This window comes from Dipodomys merriami, unplaced genomic scaffold, assembly GCF_024711535.1.
Source record: "Dipodomys merriami isolate MVZ:Mamm:240054 unplaced genomic scaffold, mDipMer1.0.p SCAF_12, whole genome shotgun sequence".
Classification (NCBI taxonomy): domain Eukaryota; kingdom Metazoa; phylum Chordata; class Mammalia; order Rodentia; family Heteromyidae; genus Dipodomys; species Dipodomys merriami.
Genome location: NW_027202493.1, coordinates 5,885,892 through 5,911,892, shown reverse-complemented (window position 1 = coordinate 5,911,892; position 26,001 = coordinate 5,885,892). Strand labels below are relative to the sequence as shown.

Here is a 26,001-nt window from a genome sequence, read left to right as displayed (position 1 = left end):
ATTTAACAGATGGGGAAACACACACAGGGAGTTCAAGTGATTTGCCTGTGGCCTCACAGCAGGCAAGCAGTAGAGCCAGTATTTGAAGCGTGGTTTGGAATTGCAGTCTTCTTTCTGAGCCTCTGCTCCACTCTGCATCTTGAAAGGAGCACAAGTCCCATTTCTGGGAGTCCTTAGCCATAGCCCAGATCTCTGTGGAGGCCTGGAATGCAATTCCAGAGTGTCACCTACATTGGCTTCATTGACAAGGGCATTGTGGTGCGGCTGTAATTACAGTGACAGTGAATTACATTGTCATTACCACCAATAACAATATTCATTAAGCCCATACAGTACTATATTATACAGTATATTAAAAAGCCATCGTGATTGAATAGTTAACATGTTACTTAAATTCCAGACCTCCACTAAGAAGTAACCTGGATAAATTGCCTCTCTCTCTGAACTCTCCCCATCCTTTTTCCCAGCATTTGGAACTACCACTTCATACATTGCTGTACCCTTATTCATAAGCTGAGACTTTCCTCTCCTACTTGTGGTGCAAATTAATGAGACACAGTAGATGCTGTGTGAGTATCTGAGCAATGAGGGCCTACATAGCAAAAAAATAAAATAAAATAAAGATGAGTCAAAAATCTGAGTTCTTTGTAAAAGCTTCCACATTCCCCTTGACCTGACCCACCACATCCACTGCTGTGGGCCAACGGTTCAAAAATGGGCCTGCACAGGGTAAGAACTCACTAAGTACCAAAAGTTTTTTTTATTTTTTTTATTATTGTGAAAATACTGTACAGAGGGGTTACAATTACATGAGCAAAATAATGAGTACATTTCTTATCAAGCATTGTAGCCTCCTCCTTTGTTTCTCCTTCCCATCCCATCCTCCCCCCACCCACCCCCATCCAACCCTCCTCCACCCCCTACCAAAGTTGTAAAGTTCGTTTTTGACATAAGGACTTGTACCTCTCATTGTTGCAATGGGTCCACCTGTATCCCTATTTAAACGATTTCTTTTTTCCCTTCCCCTCCACAAATTATACCAACATCAAATACAGTGAAAGCAGGGGTTATACCGTGGGGGAGGGACATACAAAGCAACAAAGAAATACTCTTATAAATGTGTTAGAAACAATCGCATGAAAGAAAAAAATTTGAATATGTATCTTAGGGTTCATTTCCCTAACATCAACTTATCTGACCTTTTCTGCTTGACTCAGACATATACTAGATATTGCATATAAGGGAAACCATGGGACCTATGTTTCTTTGGGCCTGGCTTACTCCACTTAATATAATTTTTTCCAAGTCTTTCCATTTCCTAACAAATGGGGCAATGTCATTCTTTCTGATGGGGGCATAGAATTCCATTGTGTATATATACACATTTTCTTGATCCATTCATCTACTGAGGGGCATCTGGGTTGGTTCCATATCTTAGCTATGGTAAATAATGCTGCAATAAACATAGTTGTGCTGGTAGCTTTAGTGTGGTCTTGTTTGTGATCATTTGGGTAAATGCCCAAAAGTGGGATTGCTGGGTCATAGGGGAGCTCTATGTGGAGTCTTTTGAGGAACCTCCATACTGCTTTCCAAAGTGGTTGAACAAGTTTACACTCCCACCAACAATGAAGTAAGGTTCCCTTCTGTCCACATCCCCTCCAGCATCTGTTGTTATTAGAGTTCTTGATTATAGCCATTCTAACTGAGGTGAGGTGATATCTCAGTGTTATTTTGATTTGCATTTCTTTTATGACTAGAGAGGTTGAGCATTTCTTCATGTGTCTATTGGCCATCCTTCTTTCCTCTTCAGAGAAGTTTCTCTTTAAGTCTTGAGCCCACTTATTTATTGGGCAGTTGTTTCTTTGAAGATTTGTTTTAGGGGGATTTAATTTTTTGGGTTCCAGGTATATTTTAGATATGAGACTCTTGTCTGTTGTATGGCTAGTGAAGATCTCCCAATCCGTGGGCTTTCTATTGATCTTGCTAGCTATGTCCTTTGCTATGCAGAAGATCTGCAATTTCATGCAATCCCATTTGTCCAACGTTTCTTTGATTTGTTGTGTTTCTGGGTCTCTATTAAGAAAATTAAGTATCAAAATTTTGTTGAAGGCATAAAGGATAGATAATTCTTGCCCAGTGTGAAGTATTTCCATACAATTGCTCCTTATCTCTGCAGAAGGCCTCTTTCATACTTGGATGGCTCAACTGTACTGATCAGCCTGCAGAGTCTTGGTGATTAAATGAATGAATATGCAGCAGAGTGGTGGTCAACTGGCTTGAGACAGAACCCTTGAGAGGAAGTACACATGTGCATTTGTGGTGCTGGTAGCCTGTGGTATAATTTGGATGTCCCACAACTACCCACAGGTTGAAGGTACAATCACCAGCCTGTGGCACAATTGAAAAGCAATGGAATCTTTAAAAGGTGGAGCCTAGTGGAAGGAAGTTAGGTCACTGGGGACAGGTCTGTGAGAGAAATATTGGGATCCTGCCCTTTCTCCTCTCTGCTTACCAGCTGCCATGGCACGAGCAGTTTTTCTTTACCACGTGTTCTCCATCATGAGATTACTTTTCACAGTACCTGAAACAATGGAGTCAAATGATTACGAACTGAAACCTTTGGAACCATGAGCCAACATAAAATTTTCCTCCTTAACGTTGGTTATCTAAGGTATTTTGTCACCAAAACAAGAAGCTGACTAACATGGCTATCCGCAGGATTTGCAGTGAGCAGTTCTTACAACATTTCGGGGAGAAGAGGGAGAAGTATAAATGTCTTCAGTATCAGTGAGAGCTTTCTTCCTTTGCTCTGTTAAGAGTTCACCACAAGCTGGGCACCAGTGGCTCATGCCTGTACTCCTATCAACTCAGGAGGCTGAACATGAAGGTGATGGTTCAAAGCCAGCCTGGGCAGGAAAGTCCTTGAAACGCTGATCTCCAATAAACTACTCAGCAAAAGCCAGAAGTGGTGCTCTGGCTCAAGTGGTAGAGCATTAACCTTGAGCAACAAAGAAGCTCAGGGCAGTGCCCAGGCCACTGAGTTCAAGCCCCAGGACCAGCACGAAAAAATTTAAAAAATAAAAATAAAAATCTCACCACAGCCTGCAAGGCTGGGCAAGCAGAGCTCCTGTTCAAAAGCTTTTCTTCCCTTGGTCTCCCTTGTTCTGCTCTAGTCTCTTGCTTTCTTTGGAGATTTCTTCTTTCAGTACTGGGGAAATCATGTGCTGGTCATTTTTCAATATGGAATATCAAGAGTCAGTGAGCTATTCTTTGAGTCACCTCTGAGTAGCTCTTGGATAAAATATTGGGCTTTGTTTCCTTTCTCAAGCTCCTCTCCTGTCTTTCACCCCTCCAAGCCTTTCTTCAAGCCCAAAGCTTCCATTGGTCTGGTCTCCTTTTCTCCCTATCCACTCTGTCTTTCTGATCCAAAGAAGAGAAAGATAAAAGCTTGATCCTGGGGCAGAAAGAACCTACAAACCACCCCCACAGAGCCAGCCAAGAACACCCCTGGAACAAAGTGTTTCTCAGAGTCTGTCCAAACTTGTGCCCTGGTCAAATATGTCTCACAGATCCTTTTGAGCAGAGCAAGTCAAGTTCTGGACTTAAGGTGTTCTGATGCCTGACACAGGTTATCAGTAGCAAAGTCCTGAACTTCTGTCCCCTCCCTGTCACCAGCTCCTCTGCTATGTGGCCCAGGTGGGGCAGATGTAGAAGTTGGAGAACTGAGGAAATATCACCTTGACTCTGACCTTGACCACCCAGACTCTAACACTCAAGATTTTACTAATTAAGAATTTCATCCAAAGACCTCCTGGTCTTCTAAAAGTATTTATTCATCCATGACATTTTGAGTGTGCTTTTCTCCTCTTCCAGGTATTTCTGTAATGGCCTATTTTCTCAGGATTAATCTCAACACACACACACTCACAGAGTCATCTCTTTTCTCTCCAAGTCCTTCATCCCTTTATGTCTCTTCACATGACCCTGCCTCTCAGTGTCTCTTCTGTCCCTTGGGCCTCTTCCTCCGCCCTCCCTCTAGGGACTCTGGGAAATGCCTGAGTGCCTTGTGTGTTACACCACGGCTTTCATCCCGATCCAGGTGGCTCCAATCCAGTACAGGATTTACACTGCCCTGACCCTGAGCCGTCAAGAAGGAACAGCCAGATTAATGGGGTGGGCGGGCTGGGGTAATAATCGTTTGTTTGATGTGACAAGCCTGATAGGCGTTGATTTACTTACAGACTGATGGGCTTTTAATTGAGCACCTCCATCCCAGTCACTTCAAAGGCAGGGGAAGTTGACAAGGGGCCCCTTTCACAAGGGCTCGGGTGACTGACAGGCCCCCTCCGTTAAGGTTCCCTCTAGCCAGGGATTGGCCCAGGCCGCCCTTCCCTGGCCCTCTGGCAAAGTAACACATTTTCTATGTAACTCCGAAATGGCCTTTTGTCTGCTGCCAAGGAAGGCAGGCCCTGCTCGGAAGGCCCTGCGCGTTGCAGTAGGGCAAGGAACGTAGAAATGAGGACAGAAAGCCATCCACAGAGAGGTCTAGGAGGTGGGCCCATTCCAGGCCCTCCAGCAAACAGCTGTTGTGTTCTCTCCCCGGTGGCTGGTCTGGCTCCTTCCACAATGATCTCCTTCTGTGCCCTCCCCCTCCCTCTTTTTAAACTCTTCATTTTGCTTAACACCTCCCCCCTCCCTGCTCCCAGGCCCCAGGCTTCTCCTCCTCTTTCTCCTCCCACTTCCTCCTTCCTCCTTGCTCCAAAAGAAAGGCCAGCAAATGGGAAGTTGTACTGTCCTGTGTTAACACCTGTGTCTGGCCCCCTCTCAGGTTAAGAGCTGGAAGGCCTTCAGACCAAACACCCTTGAACTTGGAGGCAAGGCCTGGAGAATCCTCATTCCTCTAGGTGACACTAGAAGTATCCCGTTCTCTGCCCTCTCATTTCCTTTCTACAATCTCAGTGACCTGTGGTCACCCTCCCTCTGAAAATATTAAGTGGAAAATTCCAGAAATTAACAATTCATAAGTTTGAAATAACTTCTGTGTATTGCTCCTGTTGTTCTATTAGTCATTCAATATTGCTGTTCATCTATTATATTTCTAATTTATTAAAGTCTTTCAAAGATAGGTATGCACAGGAAATAGTATAGGGCATATGGGATTTGGGACCTTCTGGAGTTTCAGGCACCCATTAGGGAGAGGGGCAGGGCTTGGAATGTATTCTCCATGGATAGAAGGGTGTCACTGTACAATGAAGGGGGTTACAGACACCTGTACCTAAACCAGGGATTATGGCCAGTGGAATTTGCGTCCCATTCTTATTTGGTCTAGAAGATCAGATTTTATTCTGTCTGAAAATTTAGACACAGTTGTTATCAGAGAAGTTCTGTTGGAATGAGTTTGGTTTGGTATGGTTCGGTAAGTTCTTGATGTCACTGGCTGCTGAACTTTCTTTACTCTTGGGGAGAAGCTATGACCCAAACTCTCCTGCTGGATTCCCTAGCCCCCCTGCCAACCCCAGTCAGAAAGAGCTCTGAGCTCTACATAAAACTTCCTTAGTGGCCACCTGTGACCACGGGGCAAGTCTTATCCAGGGTGTTCCTCTCTGTTCTCTGTAGGAACTTGTTCAAGCACACAAACCAGTACTTAGCTAGAAACACAGGGATAACAACTCACATTTGATAGCACTATTTCATTTGGAAAATACTTGCACAGGTATTCTCTTAATTAATCTTTCAGCAACCATATGAGGTAAGTCAGTGGGATGTTATGAGGCCCATTAGCCAGGTTAGAAAAGTGAGACTCAGAAGATAATGCATGCTAAAGATGCAAAATTGGGCTTCAAACTTGGAGATCCTCCCTCCAAGTTGGCTGGTTCCTTCTTCCCTTACCCAACTTCTGCAGCCCAGACTATTGCTTCATAACATGATTTGCTTGCTCTGAGAGGTGAATGCCGCAACTTGAACATGCTCTACCATTAAGATACACTTCCAGACTGTTGTACCATTTCTTTTTTGTGTGTGGTGTGGTGTGTGTGTGTGTGTGTGTGTGTGTGTACTGGGGCTTGAACTCGGGGCCGGGGCACTGTGTCTTAGTTGTTTTTTTTAACTCAAAGCTGACATTCTACCTCTTGAGCCACAGCTCAACTTCTGGCTTTTTGGTGGTTAATTGGAGATAAGAGTCTCTTGGACTGGCCTGAAGATGAGCTTCAAACCTCAATCCTCAATTCTCAGCATCCTAAGTAGCTAGGATTGCCAGTGGGAGCCCCCAGCACACAGCTTTGTTTCATTCCTTTTGAAGCTGCATTTTCTAACTCCAAATGGTCAGTGGCTCATTTCCTGTCCTCTTTTCCCCTCTGCAGGTCTTCACTTGACTTGCCACACTTGGCTTGAGTGTACCAGAACATAGCTTCCAACCCTAACTTTGGAAGGCCAAACCTGTCCCTTTTTCTCTGTTCCAAAAGTCACTCCCAAATCTTGAATGAAAGCACCTACTACCAGTTTTCAAATAGCAGTAGGTGAAGCACTTGAGCTTTGTCTACAAGGTTGTCCATAGGCTATTGTTTGAAGATTTGCCTGACATATTTCTCTTCTAGCCAATAAAACATGATTTCTTTCACCCACAGGAAGGGCATTTCCTGCCACAGAGCTAAGTCCTAGTGCCAACACCTGGGAAAATTAATCTTTCCTTTTCTGTTCCTATAACTTATACCATATTTCCACTGATACACGAACATCTTGAGATGTTCCCACTTTTTTACATGTTGGTCCCCTCATTGGAAAGTCAGAACCTTTAGGGTTAGGACTTACTTTTTCATCTTTTGCATCCAGTACTCCAACAATGTGGAGTGTAGTAGTGAGGTCGCAGAGATGAAGGTAACAATCGCAGCTCCGTTGTTAGCCATCTACAGCTCTCAGACAAGCCATTTTTATATTTCCTGTGCCTCAGTCTCTTCAGCTGCAAAAATGGACAAGATAGCACCTATCTTATAAAATAACTGTGGGCTCAAATAAGTTAATGATGCATTTAAACCCATTCATAATGCAAATGTTATTTTAGGTCCAACCAAGAAAGGAAAAATGCTACTAAATAATCTTTGACACATGCTTTTTTAAAATAAAAAGAAAGGTGTTTTTAAAAAGTGAAAAAATATATCTTGGAATTGATTAACTATGTGTATGTGAAAAACTCTATGAGAATTGTAGCTGCACGTGAGGCATGCTAGCAGTGAGAGCAATCACTGTCACGGTTATATTCTCTACCAAGAACCCTGCCATGAGTGAGCTAGTCCTTATTTTACAGATGAGGAAACAGAAATTCAGAGAGATGAAGCATCCTGACCAAGCTCTGGCAGCCAGGGAGTTGTCAGCAGGCATTTAAACCTGCCTTTGAGGTGTGATAATCTATAGTGATTACAATAGCTGGCAGCCGCCCACCAAGCTACCGGGGGAGTTTGGAGCTAGGTTTTGTTCTCAATTGCATTAGCTTTCTTTAATCTAAGTTTCTTTTCCCCTCTGGTATAATTACTCTCCTTTGCCCTCCCCCTCCTCCTTTGTGCTCAGCTCTGATCTTTATACTTACTCTTCTCTTAATGGCTCCAAGTTTTACTGTATCTTGCATTTGGAATTGTAAGCGACCTCAAATCTTTTATGATGGGAGGAGGAATATAAATAAATAGAAAGGTTAAAAGTCAGTTTTGAGAGAAAGATGGCGTGTAGCAAGAGGGAAAATGAGAGAAATGGTGCCCACAGTCTCACGGTCTTATGTAGAGGCTCCACATGGCACCCCCAAGGAATGGGGCCCAGCAAGTGTCCATGGCTACACCCCACTATCTGACTCCTACCACCTGTCACTGAGAGCCCCGGATCCTAAAGGTCTTAAGGAAACTCAACAAATCCACTGGTCCCTCTAGCTGGTTGTCTGGACCACCAAGTTCTCTTCCCAACACCCTGTGAAATGCTACCCACTGAAGGGAACTTGGGAGATAGGGAGAGACTAAAGATGCATCTACTTGCAGGAGTGAGGTTTTAGCTCCAGACTGGGTAAGTCTGAAGCCAGGGAGGGAATTCTATTAGATCCAAATGGAACCACTGTGAAAGACTATCCTTCTTTTGGTTTTGACCCTAGCTGGAATTTTGCAGTATTCTCTCTATCTGGGAGCAGCCCAGGACCCACAACTATCAGTGTCATCATTTCTCCCAAATAATTAGCTGCCTCCTCTGTGATCAGATTAATAGACAATTAATAAATGCAGCATCAGCTGCTGGGAAGGTGGCTCAGTGGTAGAGTGCTTGCCTTGCATGCATGAGGCCCTGAGTTCGATTCCTCAGCACCACAAGCAGAATAAAAAGGAAGTGGTACTGTGGCTCAAGTGGTAGGTAGAGCGCTAGCCTTGAGCTGAAGAACTGAGGGACAGCGCTCAGGCCCAGCCCAGAGTTCAGGCCCCATGACCCACAAATATATATATATATATATATATATATATATATATATATATATATATATATATATATATATATGCAGCATCAGGTTCTACTGGTTCTTTGCTCAGGAGCAGGGAGGCTCCAGGCTGGCTAGAAGGTCACATTTGTGAACATTATGGGTTTTGTCAGGATGGAATCCAAGATTATAAAGGTGGAGGGAGATTTCCAAAACTTCTCTCAGCTCTGCACATCTGGGGAGACCTATTTGAAAAAGGGCAGAGCTGAAAGCTAGGGATCACAGTAGATTTTTTAATTTTTATTTTATTTTTTTAAAAGACAATCATAGCCAGGCATGACAGGCTCATGCCTGTAATCCTAACTACTCAGGAGGCTGAGATCTGAGTACTGAAGTTTGAGGCCAGCATGGGAAGGAAAATCTATAAGACTCTTATCTCTAATTAACCAGCAAAAAGCTGGAGACAGAGATGAGCTCAAGTTGTAGAGTGATAGTCTTGAGTGAAAAAGCTAAGGGACAGTGCCCAGGCCCTGAGTTTGTGCCAGCACACACACACACACACACACACACACACACACACACACACACACACACACACACACACACACACACACGAACAATTACACTAGAATTCTTTTTTTTTTTGGGGGGGGGGTCCGGTTGTGGGGCCTGAGCTCTGGGCCTGGGTGCTGTCTCTCAGCTCTTCAGCTCAAGGCTAGCGCTCTACCACTTGAGCCACAGGGCCACTTCCGGCTTTTTTCTTTTTGCTTATGTGGTGCTGAGGAATTGAACCCAAGGCCTCATGCATGCAAGGCAAGTGCTCTACCACTGAGCCACCTTCCCAGCTCCTACACTAGAATTCTTACAGAGCTGAATAAAATGTACTCCAGTCTCAGATCTACCAGAGGATCTGATACTAGCTGAGAAGAAAATGATGAAGAGGGAGCTCCTCTCTTCATTCACCTATGTGGAGTTCCAACAAAGCAGCCATACACCGAATCTCACTCAATGAGTCTGTGTCTGAGCCTCCTGTGAGATAATGGAATATTTACGAAATCAACTATAAGTCACCAGCTTTCTATCCCATATGCAGTTCACATACCACAAGACTCATAGTGTATGCGTCTCTCTATATACAGACATTAGCAGGTGCCTTTCTGAGTGGCTGGTGCTGTATTTTTTTTTTCAGATTCTGTCAAGCAATTTACTTTTTCCCAAAAGAGCACAATGTGGTGCAGTATTCTTAGGTTTGATATGTTTTTTAATATCTAAATTCATTCTTTCCCAGAGATAGGGATGCAAAAATATGAATTTTAGATTACAGAGACTAGGAAATAAATGGACCTCAAGATGTTTCAAAATTAAAGCATACATCCCTCTGGAAACCTTTCTTGTCATTTGTAACCACTAAAAATGCCTATTGTTATTATATGCTCATAAATAACTTGATTTTGGCATATGCTTTCATACCAAACAAAAAATGAATAAATTAAATTTGATTTACAACCTTTTTCATTTTTATTAGCACTGCTCTGAAGAGTTTATGTAAAAGATGTGCCAAAGCAGTTATGCCAAATGTTTTAAGGCGTCGGTATTGATATTATATAAATTAAGGTGTTTTAATTTGCATTCTTTAATTAACTAAATACTGGCAGAAAAATAAAACACAAGGGCAGCCCTGACTTATTGCCTCTATTAAACTGCTGACATCTCCAAAAAGATGCTTTAAGTAATCCAATTCATGCTGGGTGGGGGAGGGTGATATTAACATGTTGTATTTGGCACGACATACAAGGCATTAACCAACCAATATCCTGCTTTGGTGGCAGAGTGGGAAGGGTGGGGAGAGGGGTGTTGAGAGAAGGTTTGTATTTGTGTCCTGGAAGGAAGAAATTGACCAAACATTTGAACTACCCATCCTGCCCAGAACTGAACTGACAGGTCCCCAAGCACTGCTCCAGGCTGCAGTGTGACTCCTGCCCTTGCCACTCAGGGCTTTACTGCTGCCCAGCTAAGAAGAGATGAGTTGGTTAGATTTCTTCAGGTATATCCTGGATTGGTGTGATCACACCAGAATCCAGGAAGAGGAAGAGAAAGACCTTCTGGAGGAGCTAACTACTTCATTCATCCTCTCCACCACACATGAATCCAACCATGAGAAAGAGTGTTCTACAGAGAAGATCCAGGGGTATCCAGCTGCTTTCCCAGCCCAAGGTTTCTCACCATCTCCAGAAACATTTTATTATTACCATTATTGCTGTTGTTGGTTGTTGCTACTGTTGTTATTATTATTATTCATTATTATTATTCAGCATTTCAATGCAGCCAATGCTGGTGGCTTAGGCTATAATTCTAGCTACCCAGGGGGCTGAGATCTGAGAATCATGGTTCAAAGCCAGCCCCAGAAGAAATATCCATGAGATTCTTCTCTCCATTAGCCAGCAAAAAAAAAAAAAAAAACGCCAGAAGTGGAGCTGTAGATTGCCAACCTTGAGCAAAAATATCCAAACCAGAACTTGAGGCCTTGATTTAAAGTTACAGTAACAGCACAAAAGAAGGAAATAAAGATCACTATGAAGACAATAGCTTCCTTCCCATCTAAGTACATTCTTTCTTTTCCCCACTTCCCTCATTTGTTCTGGATTTTTTTGTTCTCGCTGTCTCCCCTCCTGCAAGCAGTGAATGCTATGACAGTCTGTCTGCAATTTCCACTCCCACTCCCAGACTCTCAGAGAGGCTCAACTATGAAAGGGAGAGGACAATTCCCACCAGTAGCCATGGGAAATGGATTTCTCCTCAAGCCCAATCTGAGACAATTGTATTTCTTCTTCCTTAGCTCACGAGGTCCTCCACCAGCCATCTGTTTACTGTGCTTTTGCCATCTGAGAACATCTGCCTTGCATCATGGCCTATCTGGGGAGTGTCATAAGGAAAGAAGAGATCTAGAGGCCTATTAGATTTCTGTTGAGTTGACTGGAGCAATCACACAGAAATATGGCACTGGCTGCCCCCAACTCTTACACAGCATTCTCTCTATTAACAAATCACTTCCTGAGGACCCATGAATCAAATTGCTCAGGTCTCTGAGTACCATCATTATTCGATACTCCTGCCCCTGCTTCCTTCCTGGATGACTTTCTTTATTTGCTCAAGGAAAAAAAGGATGATTTCCAATTTTTAATAAGGAAAATACTACTCTCCTTTGCCAGCCACCCCATTCTCCCTCCCCCTCAAAAATAAAAAATAAAAATCGCACTTTCTTGTCGTTTCCCATCTTGCGGCTCTGTCAGTTGTTTTAAAACAACTGTTTTAAAACATGTCTCCTGTCATAAATAAAATCGTCATTATGCATTTTGACTGCAGTGGTGAGAAATTCACCCAGCTCAAAGGAGGAAGGACACAGACCTGGGAGAACACGCTCAGTCCTGATGTGGAAGGAGAGTCAAAAGAAGAAAAAGAACACATGATACTTTTTTTGGGGGGGAGGGGAGGTTGAACCTGAACTCTGGGCCTGAGCACTGTCCCTCAGCTCTTCAGCTCAAGGCTAGTACTCTACCACTTGAGCCACAGTGCCATTTCCTCCTTTTTCTGCTTATGTGGTACTCAGGAATCAAGCCCAGGGCCTCATGCCTGCAAGGTAAGCACTCTACCACTGAGCCACCTTCCCAGCCCCACATGATACTTTTTACCTAATGGAGCTTTTTCAGGTAGCTTTCCAGGTCCCCGAGGCATGATATGTTTGGGGGCTTGGTACTCAAGAGTCTTGATGTAAAAGTGATGGTACCCACAAAAGGCCATCTAGTAGGGCGTTGTTATGTTGCTGTGGGACTACTCTCATCTCTCCCTGGCTTCCTGTATAAAACCATGTAGTAATCTCTCCTCCTCACACATATTCCTCACCATTCTGCCATCGCCCTGCTGTCATGCAGCCAGAGCCATTATTTGGATTTTCAGACTCAAAACTGTGAGCTCAAGACACCTCTTCTTTTTTTTTTTTTTAAGAAAGTTACCCAACCTAAAATAGTTCAGTATAGTAACAGAGAATGGACTAACATGGCTGCCCATGGATTTCGTTTATCTTGTCTTTCATCATGTCTACATTGGTTTAGTTAAGAAAATGAATGAGAAAAACTAAGACAGCCTGGCAGAAAGAAATTGTATTGAACTATCAATGCCAAGCTTTGTGAGGTGTGGGAAAAGTACCTAAGGATGCCTGAAGAAAGTTCTTCAGAACATGTAGGAAGAAAATCAGAGCAATATACTCAAGAAGCAATTACTTTTGATATCTTGGAAATTCACTTTATCTTGACCCCAGAAGCCTGTCAAGACTGACCAGTGTTGGTCCTTCTACCCAGCGCAGAAGGCAAGAGCACCAACAATGAGGAAGCTCAGAGACTCAAAAATACTTGAGACCAGAGTCTGCAATGAGAAGCTACATAAGCCAAAATGCTCAAGAAATGAGATGCTTTGCCTATTTTGTTTTTCGTGGAACCCAGACTTGAACTTAGGGCTCAGAGCTTGCTAGGTAAAGTATTACCTCTTAAGCCACATACTAGTTTCATTTTTATTCCATAGCAAATGGTTAATAAATACTTACTTGAGTATGGTAGCATATGCCTGTAATTCTGGATTACTCAGGATATGGAGATAGGAGGATCATGGTCTGAGACTAGCCTAGACAAAAACTCTAGACCCTGTCTCAAAAAACAAGCTAAAAGTAAAAAGGACTGAAGGCATGACTCAAATGGTAAAGCAGAAGTGGCACTGTAGCTCAAGTGGTAGAGCGCTAGCCTTGAGCTGAAGAGCTGAGGGACAGCGCTCAGGTTCAGAGTTCAAGCCCCATAACCGACAATAAAGAAAAAAAAATGTACTCAAATGGTAAAGCACTTGCCTAAAAGCTTGAGATCCTGAGTTCAATTCCCAGTTTGAAAAACAAAACAAGCTGGGTACTGGTGGATCACGCCTGTAATCCTAACTACTCAGGAGGCTGAGATCTGAAGATCATGGTTTAAAGCCAGCCTGTGAGACTCTTAGCTCCAATTTACTACACAAAAACTGCAAGTAGAGCTGTGGCTCAAAGTGGTAAAGCACTAACCTTGAGGGGGAAAAAAGGCACAAGAACAATGTTCAGGTACCAATTCAAGCCCCACGAATAACAAAAAAAAAAAAAAAATCACACCCTTAATGCACTGGGAAGGAAAACTAGACGGCCAAGAAGTTGGTTTCCAGTGTACGTGATTACAGCTTTAGAATTTGGTGCCCCAGGAATGCACTTTTCAACAAAATAACTTTTTTTTTGTCAGTCGTGGGGTTTGAATTCTGGGCCTGGGTGCTGTCCCTCAGCTCTTCAGCTCAAAGTGGGGGCTCTACCACTTTAGCCACAGTGCCACTTCCAGTTTTCTGGTGGTTTATTGGAGACAAGAGTCTCACGAACTTTCCTGCCCAGGCTGGCTTTGAACCACAATCCTCAGATCTCAGCTTCCTGAGGAGCTAGGATTACAGTTGTGAGCCACAAGTTCCCAGCTAAAATAACAAATTTTAAGTCAGCTTTCAATGGGGACCTATTTGGAAAATCCTGTGTCTGCTTGGGGCCTCAGTTGGGATGAGATCCTGATCCTGTTTCCATAGGTTCTTCTCCAGAGAGACTGGCAGGAGTCCACTAAAATGAACATTGCTTACATTTTCCTGACATCTTGGAATCAATGCAACCAATGTATCTTGTAACAATCAAGCCACTATATGAGCAGCTCCTTCATCTTTATTGTTGTTTTTGTTTTTGTTATTGTTGTTGTTATTTGAAATAAGTTTTTTGACATGTGTCTGGAGCTGGGCATGCCAGTTGGTTAGGAGGCTGGACTAGGAAGTAAGGAACACAGTTGGGGCAAATTTCATGGCTGATCTCCCAGAAGGGAGCTTCACAGATGAAGCTCATGGGAAGGGTCAAAAGCAGGTATGGCAACAGCCTGTGTAACTGAGACACACACAGTCTACCACCCATGATTAGCCTCCTGAAGGCCCAGGCTTCCCATTGATTCCAGTCAGCATAGCTGGGTGATGGGGACAGGATAATAGAAGACACCATGCCAATGGAGAGCTGAGGTCACTCTTCCCCAGTTCAGAGGTCTTTCCCTTGCCTCCTCAATTCCCCTCATACCCAAATGAGAGAAATCTCAGCATGTGACTGAGTCTCACTCAGTAAATGTGACCGGAAATCAGAATTTAACTCTGAGTAACTGTATTTAAGAACAGTGTGAGCTGGGTACTAGTGGTTCAAGCCTGTAATCCTAGATACTCAAGAGGCAGGAAAGCAAGGTGCAAAGTCAGACCAGGCACAAACGTCTGTGAGACTCTATCACCAATGAATCAGCAAAATGCTAGACTAAGGCGTGGCTCAAGTGGTAGAGAGCCAGCTATGAGAGATGATGAGACCCTGAGCTCAAGCCCTAGCACAGTGTAAGTGTATTTATGGAATTACAGAATTAATATTAAGCAGAATTTAGGTTAGGGTCTCCTAATTTTTTGTGTGTGTTTTATAATCTGCAAGGGCTGAAAGTAGATAAAGGAGATGGAAGTTCTGGACTCACTGGCTCTCTGTCAAATGCACATGGCATCATCTCAGACCTGCGCCTGCAAACACTCATTTACTATATGGTTAGTTGACTTTATCAATCTAATCCAACTAATAACTGGATGAATGAGGTTTCCCCTTCTTTCTGTGCCTCAGTTTCCTCAGCATCATATATCTGTTTTTCAGAGAGGACGACAGGAAATCCGACTGGAAGTGACAGCTCTCTAGAAAATGACTACAGTGATTTATCCTGTGTCTCCTGCCACTTTCTTCCCACCTTAAACAACTTCCCCTTCGTGTCTACATGCTAGACACAGCTCAGGAGCCAATTAACTGCCTTACAATCCCAGCTCTACCACTTTCTGGCTGTGTCACTTGGTAAATTGCTTAACCAAGTCCTGAGTGCTTCACCTATAAAAACAAGCATAGCCAGCAGGTCACCCTTGGCTTATGCCGTAATCCTAGCTACTCAGGAGGCTGAGATCTGAGGATCACACTTCAAAACCATCCTGGGCAGGAAAGTCCCTGAGATTCTTATCTCCAATTAATTGCTAAAAAGCCACAGATGGAGCTATGGTCCAAGTAGTAGAGTACTAGCCTTCAATATAAAAAAAGCTCAAGGACAGTGCCTAGGCTGAGTTTAAGCCCCAGGACAGGCACCCCCCCAAAAAAAAAAAATTACATAACCATGAAGTCTACCTGGTTGGTTTGCTGTGAGACCTCTGTACTCAAGGCTCTAAGAATAGAGTCTGGCACACAATAGGTGCTCAATAAATGTCTATCATGGGTGGAACACATTCTCAGTCTGCTTATCCCAGCTGAAGATAACAAGCATGAGACGCCTCCAGCAATATTTGCAACTTGCAACTTAAAAGGATCTTACTGAAACTTAGGGAACCAGAAGGAAAAAGTGGTCAAGGGTGAGTGCCCAGGGCTAGTGGGGTATATCACAGAAAGGCTGGAGGGAAGGGCAGTCAAGGGAAAGAGAACTTCAAAAGCACACCTACTGCACCCCCAGGCTCAGGCCAGCTTGTCCTGTCTCCCCAGGGGCTGATAGGAGATAAATAAAACTATTTCTTCAAAGCCCTTTGCTCAAGGACCCAAATCAAAAGGCTTGAAGATAAGCTTCAACCCACATTTCCTTTTGTCGGCTCTTCCCACCGCATCTCTAAAGGAAACTCTCCAGTAGGAAAAGGAATTAATTCCCCTTCTTTTTATCAAGAGTTACCTCCCACAACACAGGAGGTGAAAAAAGTTAATAGACCTAACTACCAGGAAGAGAGTTAAGATAGCCTCACTCCCAAACTCTACTCTGCAGCTGCTTAAGGTGGCTTAAAATTCTCCCTTGAGGTCTCAGAGCCTGATTCTTCATCTGATAAACATGGGTAATAAAACTCATCCAAAATAACTTCAAGAATTGGTACAAGACCAATATGCAGTTGGGAGAGTGAAGCAAGAGGATGCTGAGTCCCAGGCCAGCTACAGAGAAAGACACTGCCTCAAAAATAAATAAATTGCATTTGGGAAAAGATACTTGCGAATGGTTACATGGCCATCAGTTTGAAAAATATAGTCATCCATCTTAAATCTTTCACTATATTATTATTATCTTTAAACAGTTAATACAAAGAGGTTTCAACTCAATGTATCAGTTTATGAGTACAACACATCTTGAGTTTACTTGCCTTTCATCATTTTCTCCATCTCTCCCAATCCCACCCCTCCCCTCAATTTACCTTCTCCCAATTTCACATATGTACACTGAATATTATGACTGCATTCACTAGCCCCACCTTAAATCTTCTGTTAAGTATGGTGAGGTGAGACATGAATAAATAACCCTCAACACGTAAAATCCATATGCATTAGCAAACATTCATGGACACTTATTTCATTGTCAGCCCTCTCTCTGTGTATATCAGCTCAGACCTAGGGGAAGGGCTCAACCACTCCATTCCATTTCCTCCTCTGTGAAGTGGGATCACCAATAGGACCTACCTCTTGGGTTTCTTTAGGGATGGAGTGGGATACAGCACATGCAAAGTGCTTAGATGGATGCCTGACACACCCACACACTGCTAAGAGGATAAAGATAGCACCATAACATCCACAGTTCAATGGGGGATGAAACCAGGAAATGATCAAGGCAGAGGCCCTAAGAACAAAACACAATAGGAACTCTGAGAACACAGAGCTCCTTGGGTCATTGGCGTGGACTTCTTGCAAGGCTGAGTGGCCTGGATGTCACCTATTTGCTCCCTGGGAGCCTCAGTGACCTTGTCAAGCCCCAGGTGTTGTCTGAAACCAGGGATGGAGCAATCTGAGGAAATGCCTCTGAGTGCCCTGAGCACAGAGTGCTCACGTAAGGCTCTTGGCCAAGGTGGAAATTGCCAGACTCTGAAAGATATTAAACACAGGGGAGAAAAACCAAGTTCTCTAGGAGACAGACTTTTCAGACTTCTTACAGCTTGTAAAAAAAAATGTAAATAGTTACCCAGTGAGATATTATTTCATGTTGCTGCCATTAGGGTTTGAGTGTTATGCAGAGAGGCGATCATTCAGGCAATTCTACCTCAGTGAGGAGTGAAAACTACACATTAACCCCACATAACAAATCTACCACCTCTTCCTCTCAACCTGACTCAGGCATTTTTTTTTCCTGGGTGGTGAATTTTATGTAAATTGAAGTCATGAAAAAAAAGTCTATAAATATTCACAGTTTCCTAAAGGTGTTTCTTGATGATGTCTGAAGGGCATTTTTTCCTAAGATGCCTTAGACTAAACACTGGAGAAGGGGTTACTCTCATCCTATAGACTTCCAGGTCAGTCTAGGCTCTTCCTGTGGATCCTCCAAATTCAAGTGCTGGTGTGTTTATTCCCCGAGCAATTGTCCCAAGATGGAGATGACATAATGTGTCTCAACCATCATTTACCTGGGACTTTCTTTGTACCAAGCACCCCACGTGTGATATTCATTACTGGCTTGTGGCCACCAGGTTCTGGGGTGCTGATCTTAGGTTTTATGCATGAGGAAGCTGGCATTTAGAGAGATCAACTTGCTCAGAATCACCAAGGCATCATGGTTACCTACCTGGCGCCCAGAAACCCAAGACCCAACTTCAAGTAACTGCTCTGCCTCTCATTCTCTTGTGACTTCGGGTGTCTAATGTTTATATTCCTGCAGCTTTGGCTGGGCTGCTAACAGCACCTGATGTGTATTAAACACCTGGACTGCAGAATTGTTCTCCACATTCTCAAGAAGTCCTCACTCCTGTGGCCACCCATTCCCAGGACAACTAGAGCATACAAGGCCCCTTCATCTGTGTGTGTGTGTGTGTGTGTGTGTGTGTGTGTGTGTTTGTGTGTCAAAAGAAGGACTTGTGCTGTATGCCCTATGCAACAACAGCCTATATGGCCTTTTCAACCACACACACAATGTTCTGCCCACAGCTGGCCCTCGGTCCACATGGTCCAATTGAACACTGAGTCATTCTCTGCCAGGTGACAAGCCATTCCTTTGAAAACTACTCCCTTTCAAGCCACTAGGGCCCCATTTAGGGCTCTGTATAGGTTAGCGTTTTAGCTAAGTGAATGTCAAATGCTGATTGTAACAATCATCTGAAGTGTTTTAATTAGGCCTCTGGCCTGGCTAAGTATGGTTTTCCATTTTCTCTCTGAAGGCGTCAGTAGATGGATCCAGCTAAAGAAACCCCACTGCCCTTGCCACACCCAGTAGTGTCACTAGTCTCCTGTTTTTCCCAGTGTGTTCTACCCCCTAGACAGTCAGGCCCTACTAACAGCAATGCAGTGATGAATGCTGTAAGCTGAAGGAAAGAGGTTTCTTAAAAGGTCAGTAGTTTATTACCTAAGTAACTTCCCACCCATTACACACACACATACCCAACCTGGCCATCCAGTCCTCACCCCTCTTATCAACCTTTCATTCATTCATTACCTTTTCTCCAAAGAGAGGGGAAATGCCCATTGTCCTCCTCTCTGCTGACTCCTGCCCCCCCTTCTCTTCTACATTCCTAAATGCCTCCTCTCTCCCTCCTCTTTTCCTCCCGACTTACTTCCCATTAATCATTTCTAACACACATCTGCTTGAGTCCTAGAAGGATTTCTTGGCACACTCTCACAGCTGTGCTGGTTACAATAATCAAGGACTCTTTCATCTTTTACTGTCTCCTAAGTCTCCCCTTGTCCCAGTCAGCTCTTCTGTACTCTGGCTTTCTTCTCTGTCTGTCACCACCCTCCCCCTTGTCCCCCAGCAACCTCCTGAAGGCCAAATGGCCTTGTAGGTTGGAGCAGTGTCTGCAGTGGACATTTAAAGGTGGTGCTGGCCACGACAGTGAAGTCAGAACGCAGGGTCAGGGGCACAGTTATATTAATGTGATGCCCTTCCCATTCTTTCCATTCCAGAGCCCCCCTTGCTGGTTGACAGCTCCCACTCAAGGTATCCTTTACCACTCAGTTTAACCTAATTTTTCCAGAATTGAAGTGGAAGGAGGAAAAGCCTGGGTAAGAAGTCCATATACTGTTCCCCAAAATAGCATGGCTCCAGGGAAGTACACCCAGCGCACCGTGACTGACAGCCTCGGAACCAAGCCTGTGACTTTTCTAAAGAACAGGAGAAAGGTCCTGGCTGTGTTTTGGGAGTCGTTTCCTTTGGTTTCAAGAACCGCTGAAATCTTCTGTCCCATCTTGAGTTCTCTGCTGGTCAGCATGCACTCAGGAAGAAGTCCTGGAGCCATACGCCTTGAGTGACAGGCCTGACAAGTGGGGAGATGGATCCTGACTGGGAAAGTGGTTCTCAAAGCCAGACGGTGACAACAGCGCGCCTCCACCGGCCGCTGAGAGCTCAGGGAAGTGGTCACTCCGGAGCCCAGCTTCTCTTCTGACCAGCAGCCGACCTACTGAGAACTTTAAGGTCAGGAGATGACTACGGCAGATCTCTGCCAAGGGTGAAGGTGGCCATATTCGCGTCATGCAAGGGGTACAAAGCAGTCGGACAGGGTATGGTGGTTGCTTTTATTAAGAAGTTTGTATTCAGACACTTCCCTGGGAAAAACTCATAATTTTGCCCCCATCCCCACCCCCACCCCGCGTGGGAGATGAGGACACAGCTCTTAAAGTTGGTGTCCCCTGCGGACTCCCGACCTCCAAGATAACGGCCTCTCGGTGTAACATCCAGATTTCTCCCCCCACTCGACACCCCCCAAAATAGTAGCTAGCCACGGTACAGAGAAGGAACATTAGGCCTCCAAACAGGACGCGACGAGAAACCAGAAACGCACCCCAACCCAGGCAGGGCGCTCGCCGCCCGGGTCCCGCGCTTGGGTCCCGCGCTTAGCCCCCACGCTCACCCCAGCGCCGAGTCCTTCCACTTGCGAGCTTCGGACCCGACTGCCTGAAAGTGGTTGGAGCGATCCCGCCGCGCCCCGAACGTCGTGGGGCGTCCCGGGAAAGGCCAGTTCGAGGAAAGCAGGGCCGCCGGGGTGCGGCGGAGACGGAGCCGGCCTCAATCCTAGGAGGCCCCTGGGGGAGGCTGGGACCCATCGCGACCCTAGCGGGACGCCGTTCGCCCCCACCCCACCACGCCCCAGACACCCCGGGTGGCCACCCCCACCAGCACCACCCCCCAGCGGCCGGCAGGGAGAGAGGGGTCAGCGGCGGGAGGAGGGCGGGAGGGCGCAGGGCCTAGGATCCCCACGAAGCCCGGCCTCTGGGGGGGGGAACCCCCGAGCCCCGAACGGCGTAGTGGAGCAGGGAGGAGGGGGAGGGAGGAGTCCGGGCGGTAGGGCCGGAGGCCTGGAGCGGGCCCTTTAAGACTCTCCCCGCCCACCGGCGGCGCCGGCCTCCGCCCGCCCCTGTCTCCGCCCCGGGGCCCCGGCGAGAGCAGCGATTGGGCGGGTGCGGCGATCCCTTTGAAGTGTGGCCGCCGCCGGCCGCTATTTGACGCGCGGCTCGCGGAAGGCGAAGGTTTTTGTGTGGCTGGCCGGGGCGATCGCGGCGGCGGCGGCGGCGGCGGTGGCGGCGGCGGCGGCGGCGGTGGAGGAGGGGAGGCTGCGCGGAGGCGCAGCGACTGCCGCGCGGCGACCGACGCTGCGGAGCGAGCCTACCCGCCCCGGAGCTCGCCTCCCGGCGCTCGCCCTCCCTCCCCGCCCCCCCAGCGGCGCTGCCTCCTCCAAATGAGCGATTCGCCCGCTGGATCTAACCCAAGGACACCCGAGAGCAGCGGCAGCGGCAGCGGCAGCGGCGGCGGCGGCGGCGGGAAGAGGCCGGCGGTGCCGGCGGCCGTGTCCCTCCTGCCCCCGGCGGACCCTCTGCGCCAGGCGAACCGGCTCCCGATCAGGGTCCTGAAGATGCTGAGCGCTCACACCGGCCACCTCCTGCACCCGGAGTACCTGCAGCCGCTGTCCTCCACTCCCGTCAGCCCGATTGAGGTCAGTCTCCCGGGCCGCTGCCCTCCCCGCCGCACCCACCCACGTCCAGGCCGGGTCTCCCTCCTCCCCCGGCCACAGGGCGACACCCGAGGCTGGACACACTGGGGGGACGGAGCGGAGGAAGGACGGGAAGTCGGGGCCTGGCTCCCCGGTGGAAGGGTCTCCCTCCCCGCTCGCCCTTCGGAGCGACGTGTGTTTTCTGTCTTCTCCCGGGTTGGGTGTGTTTCTGAAGTCCGCACTGGGCCCTTTACTTTTCCTCGGGTGCCCACTTTCCTATCTAGGGGTGATCCGCCGAGGACTCTCCCTACTCCCCTCGCCGGTTTGTTCTCGTTGGAGACGCGGGTGGGGTGGGGTAGGGGGGGTCCCACTCCGCCTCTTTCCCCATTAACCTACGCCCCGGCACTCCCGACCCCGGTCTTTCTTCCTCCCATTTCGGGTGCCTCCCCGGGAGGGAGGGGCCACGGAGAGCGCCAACTGCTGCTCGGCCTCTAGAACGCGCCTCTCCCGCTCCCGCCCGCGGCGCCATCGCCCGAACCCGTCCCAAGCGAAGTTCCCCCAAACTAAATCCCTAAGTTTGGGGGTCGGGGGAGGGGGAGTTGGTTGGTTTTGTTGTTTTTCTTCCTGAGCCCAAGGGAAAGGGGAAGTTGGGGGAGAGAAAAGAGCGAGTCCCAGCTCCCACTCCGAAGAAGTCACCTTTCCCCCGCGATGGCCCTGGGCGACCCCCCTCCCATTGCCCGCTCAGGCCCGGGGCCGGTGGCCCTCTCGGGGACCCGCCCGCACCCCGGCGCAGCCCCGCCCCGCCGCCCCGCCCGGGCCTCCGGGCTCGCCGACCTCCTCCGCTAGGCCCAGGCCCTCCCTCCCCTCCGCCCCCCCCCCCCCGCGCTCCTCCGTGGTCTCCCAGCCTCACCCCCTTCTCCCTTCTCCCGGCCGCTGTCTCCCACAGCTGGACGCCAAGAAGAGCCCATTGGCGCTGCTAGCCCAGACCTGCTCGCAGATCGGCAAGCCCGACCCGCCGCCCTCGTCCAAGCTCAACTCGGTGGCAGCGGCGGCCAACGGGCTGGGGGCGGACAAGGACCCCGGGCGCTCGGCCCCGGGCGCTGCCTCGGCGTCCGCGGCTCTCAAGCAGCTGGGGGACGCCCCGGCCGAGGACAAGTCCAGCTTCAAGCCCTACTCCAAGGGCTCCGGAGGCGGCGACTCCCGCAAAGACAGCGGCTCCTCCTCGGTGTCCTCCACCTCCTCGTCGTCCTCCGCGTCCCCGGGAGACAAGGCGGGCTTCCGGGTGCCCAGCGCCTCCTGCCCTCCCTTTCCCCCGCATGGAGCGCCCGTCTCCGCCTCGTCGTCCTCGTCCTCGCCCGGCGGTTCCCGCGGCGGTTCCCCGCACCACTCGGACTGCAAGAACGGCGGCGGCGGCGGCGGGGAGCTGGACAAGAAAGACCAGGAGCCCAAGCCCAGCCCGGAGCCGGCGGCGGGGAGCCGCGGGGGCGGCGGGGAGCCCGGTGCCCACGGCGGCGGCGGCGGCGGCGCCGAGGCGGGGGGCTCCGGTCGCAAGTCGGAGCCGCCCTCGGCCCTGGTGGGGGCCGGTCACGTGGCCCCAGTGTCGCCCTACAAGCCCGGTCACTCGGTGTTCCCTCTGCCACCCTCCAGCATCGGTTACCACGGCTCCATCGTCGGCGCCTACGCAGGCTACCCGTCTCAGTTCGTGCCTGGCCTGGATCCTAGCAAGTCTGGGCTCGTGGGAGGCCAGCTGTCGGGGGGTCTGGGGCTGCCTCCCGGCAAGCCCCCCAGCTCCAGCCCGCTCACCGGGGCCTCGCCGCCCTCCTTCCTGCAGGGATTATGCCGCGACCCCTACTGCCTGGGAGGCTACCACAGCGCCTCGCACCTGGGCGGCTCCAGCTGCTCCACCTGCAGCGCGCACGACCCGGCCGGGCCCAGCCTGAAGGCCGGGGGCTACCCGCTGGTGTACCCCGGGCACCCGCTGCAGCCCGCCGCGCTCTCGTCCAGCGCCGCCCAGGCCGCGCTCCCGGGCCACCCGCTCTACACCTACGGCTTCATGCTGCAGAACGAACCGCTGCCGCACAGCTGCAACTGGGTGGCGGCCAGCGGGCCGTGCGACAAGCGCTTCGCCACCTCGGAGGAGCTGCTCAGCCACCTACGGACTCACACGGCCCTGCCGGGCGCGGAGAAACTTCTGGCCGCCTACCCCGGGGCCTCCAGCCTGGGCAGCGCCGCCGCCGCGGCCGCCGCCGCCGCCTCCTGCCACCTGCACCTCCCCCCGCCCGCCGCCCCCGGCAGCCCGGGGTCACTGTCATTGCGGAGTCCACATACTTTGGGGCTAAGCCGGTACCACCCCTATGGCAAGAGCCACCTCTCCACAGCCGGGGGCCTGGCTGTGCCGTCCCTCCCCGCAGCCGGACCCTACTACTCACCGTACGCGCTGTACGGACAGAGACTCGCGTCAGCCTCGGCGCTCGGATACCAGTAACCACAGCTCTGCCCCCACCCAGCCCTCCTCTCCCCGGCCCTGTCCCCACTGCCGTGGCCGCTGCAACCTCTGCTAGTCCCTGCCAGGATCCCGCCCAGGCCCTCCCCGCCGGACTGTATTTATTTACTATAACGTTAGCTTACAAGCTGGGGATGGCTATGTGTATTAACAGCCCACACGAGTCAATGGTATGCAAAAAAAGGTCCACGTTCCTCCCGAATAATATTAACCGCACCGATGACTACCTGACCGCCCGCCCCCACCCTTCCTTTTATTTTTCTTAGATATGTTTTAAATTTTTGTTCCTTTGGGGTTTTTTGTTGTTATTGCTGTTTGTGTTTGGTTGTTGGGGGTTTTTGTTGTTATTTTGATTTGTTGGGGTTGTTTTTTTTTTGGTTGGTTTAGTTTTCGGAAGAGGAGGGAAAGTTGGGGTTTTGAAGTTCTATATGTTTAGTTTTCTTGTCCTGGGGAGTTTCCTGCATGAGTCTTAACTGTTAAAACTACATCTTCCCCCTTCTCTGATCCCCTTCCTTTATCCTTCCCTCCATCCCCTGCTTTCCTTTCATGTGAGGTTCTGGTTGTTGGTTTGTTTGGTTTTTTTTTTTCTTTTGTACAAGTAACTGATTTTTTTTATAACCATGGGGAGGGGGGGAGACAAAGAACGACTTTGGTAGAAGTTTTGAGCTTTATCAGGGAAATTCTGCTCTGTGATCTTCCCCTCCTTGATCTCGGCCCTGCCCCCCAAATTACAGCCTTGCTCCCCAGCCTCGCTCCGAGCTGGGAGAGCCTCACCTCACCGGCAGGCTTCCCCCTGGAGGAGCCCAGGGCCTCGGACCGAGCCAGGCGTCCTCTCTACCTTCGAGCCCCCTCTCTGCTTCACAGGCTGCAGTGGCTGCGCGCTGCTGGGGGCCTGTGGGGCTACTCGTACTCAGTTTAAACGTCCCAGAAGGCCCCGCTGGCGCGAAACTTTACTCTTTATATTTGCGAAGTACTTTCTAGTCGTGTTTTTTTTTTTCCTCTCTCTAATTGGGGCTGTGGCCCCTCCCCTGGCGGCAGGGGCGGGGCTGCTGATCCTTGCTGGATCCCGCCAAAGCCGACCTGCGTCGCAGACAGCTTGACTGCATGACCTTGTTAGCTCCCCTGGGGACAGGTGGGGACTCCAGGAGCAATCGGGTCGCAGAGCAGTCTCCCCCCCCCCCGCCCCTCTCCCCAGGCCTGACCCAGCAGTGCCCAAAGGTGGCTGTGGTTTCGGTGGGCTCCCGCGGTGGCTGGGGTCTTCCCCCACCCCTTCCCTCCCTCCCGGTCTCCTGCCGCAGCGCTGGGCTGCGGGCCTGTTTGGGGTGGATAGAGCTCTCCCTTGGTAAGACTTATTTTGTTAATAAATGGAATACTTGGCTATATTCACACCGTGGTGTTTCTCTCGTGCCTGTCTCCGTCCCGCTTCCAGACACCTAATGACCGTCTGCTTTCACTTTTGTTTAAAATGCCCTAGGGATTCCTTCTGAGAGTGCTGTTCCCGGACAGTTTAATGCCTTTCCTCAAGAAAAGGAGGAAAACTCCTGCCAAGCCATTGCAAATGACATAAAAAGCAACTTTATTTCCTCTCCCCAACTTGGTGGTTTAGCTCTCAGCCGCACGTCAATGACCTTGGCATTTCCTGGGGCCCGGGTGGAGAGCGTGTGTGAAAGTGGATCTTCCTCTGGGCCCAAAATCGAGATGCACGGGGCTGAGGAGGGAACCAGGACCCGGAGCTCAAGCCGCAAGACTCGCCCCCGCAGGGTCCGGAGCCCGGAGGGAGGGCGGGCCGAGACGACGTGCCTCTGGCGCCACCTGGTGTCAGGAAGACGAGCGACCGGCGGAGAGAAGCCGCGACGGGCTCCGGCCCCTGTGACGTGATCGGCGCTTGGGGTCCCCAGAACGTGGAGGATTTGCTGCGCTCGCGAGGCGCTTGCGCTCTCCCCCGACCTCACGGTAAATGCACCTAATGAGCAGAGGGCTGTCTGTCGAGCGAGGTTCGGGAGCACTCCTCGGCCAGCGCTGGAAACCAGGCCTGGTCTTAGCGACTTTC

At 49.0% G+C, this 26,001-nt stretch overlaps 1 protein-coding gene and 1 long non-coding RNA gene across 2 annotated transcripts; one reads left to right on the top strand and one right to left on the bottom strand.

Moving 5' to 3' along the window:
• Positions 1–924: 924 nt before the first annotated feature.
• LOC138823008 (uncharacterized) lies at positions 925–20,559 on the bottom strand. Its single transcript, XR_011370709.1, has 3 exons — positions 20,372–20,559; positions 6,808–6,955; positions 925–2,581 (listed from the first exon to the last, which is right to left on the bottom strand). It is a non-coding gene; the product is annotated as an uncharacterized lncRNA (long non-coding RNA).
• A 433-nt stretch (positions 20,560–20,992) lies between these two features.
• On the top strand, positions 20,993–25,333 carry Znf703 (zinc finger protein 703). Its single transcript, XM_070016198.1, has 2 exons — positions 20,993–21,451; positions 22,395–25,333. Exons 1-2 carry the CDS (start codon positions 21,197–21,199, stop codon positions 23,931–23,933), a joined length of 1,794 nt encoding a protein of 597 aa, XP_069872299.1. The 5' UTR covers positions 20,993–21,196; the 3' UTR covers positions 23,934–25,333.
• Positions 25,334–26,001: the final 668 nt, after the last annotated feature.

Coding starts and splice junctions, on each gene's coding strand:
- Znf703 (XM_070016198.1), top strand. CDS start 21,197: ATGAGCGATTCGCCCGCTGGATCTAACCCAAGGACACCCGAGAGCAGC. Junction 21,452..22,394: donor CTCCCGTCAGCCCGATTGAG/GTCAGTCTCCCG, acceptor TGTCTCCCACAG/CTGGACGCCAAGAAGAGCCC.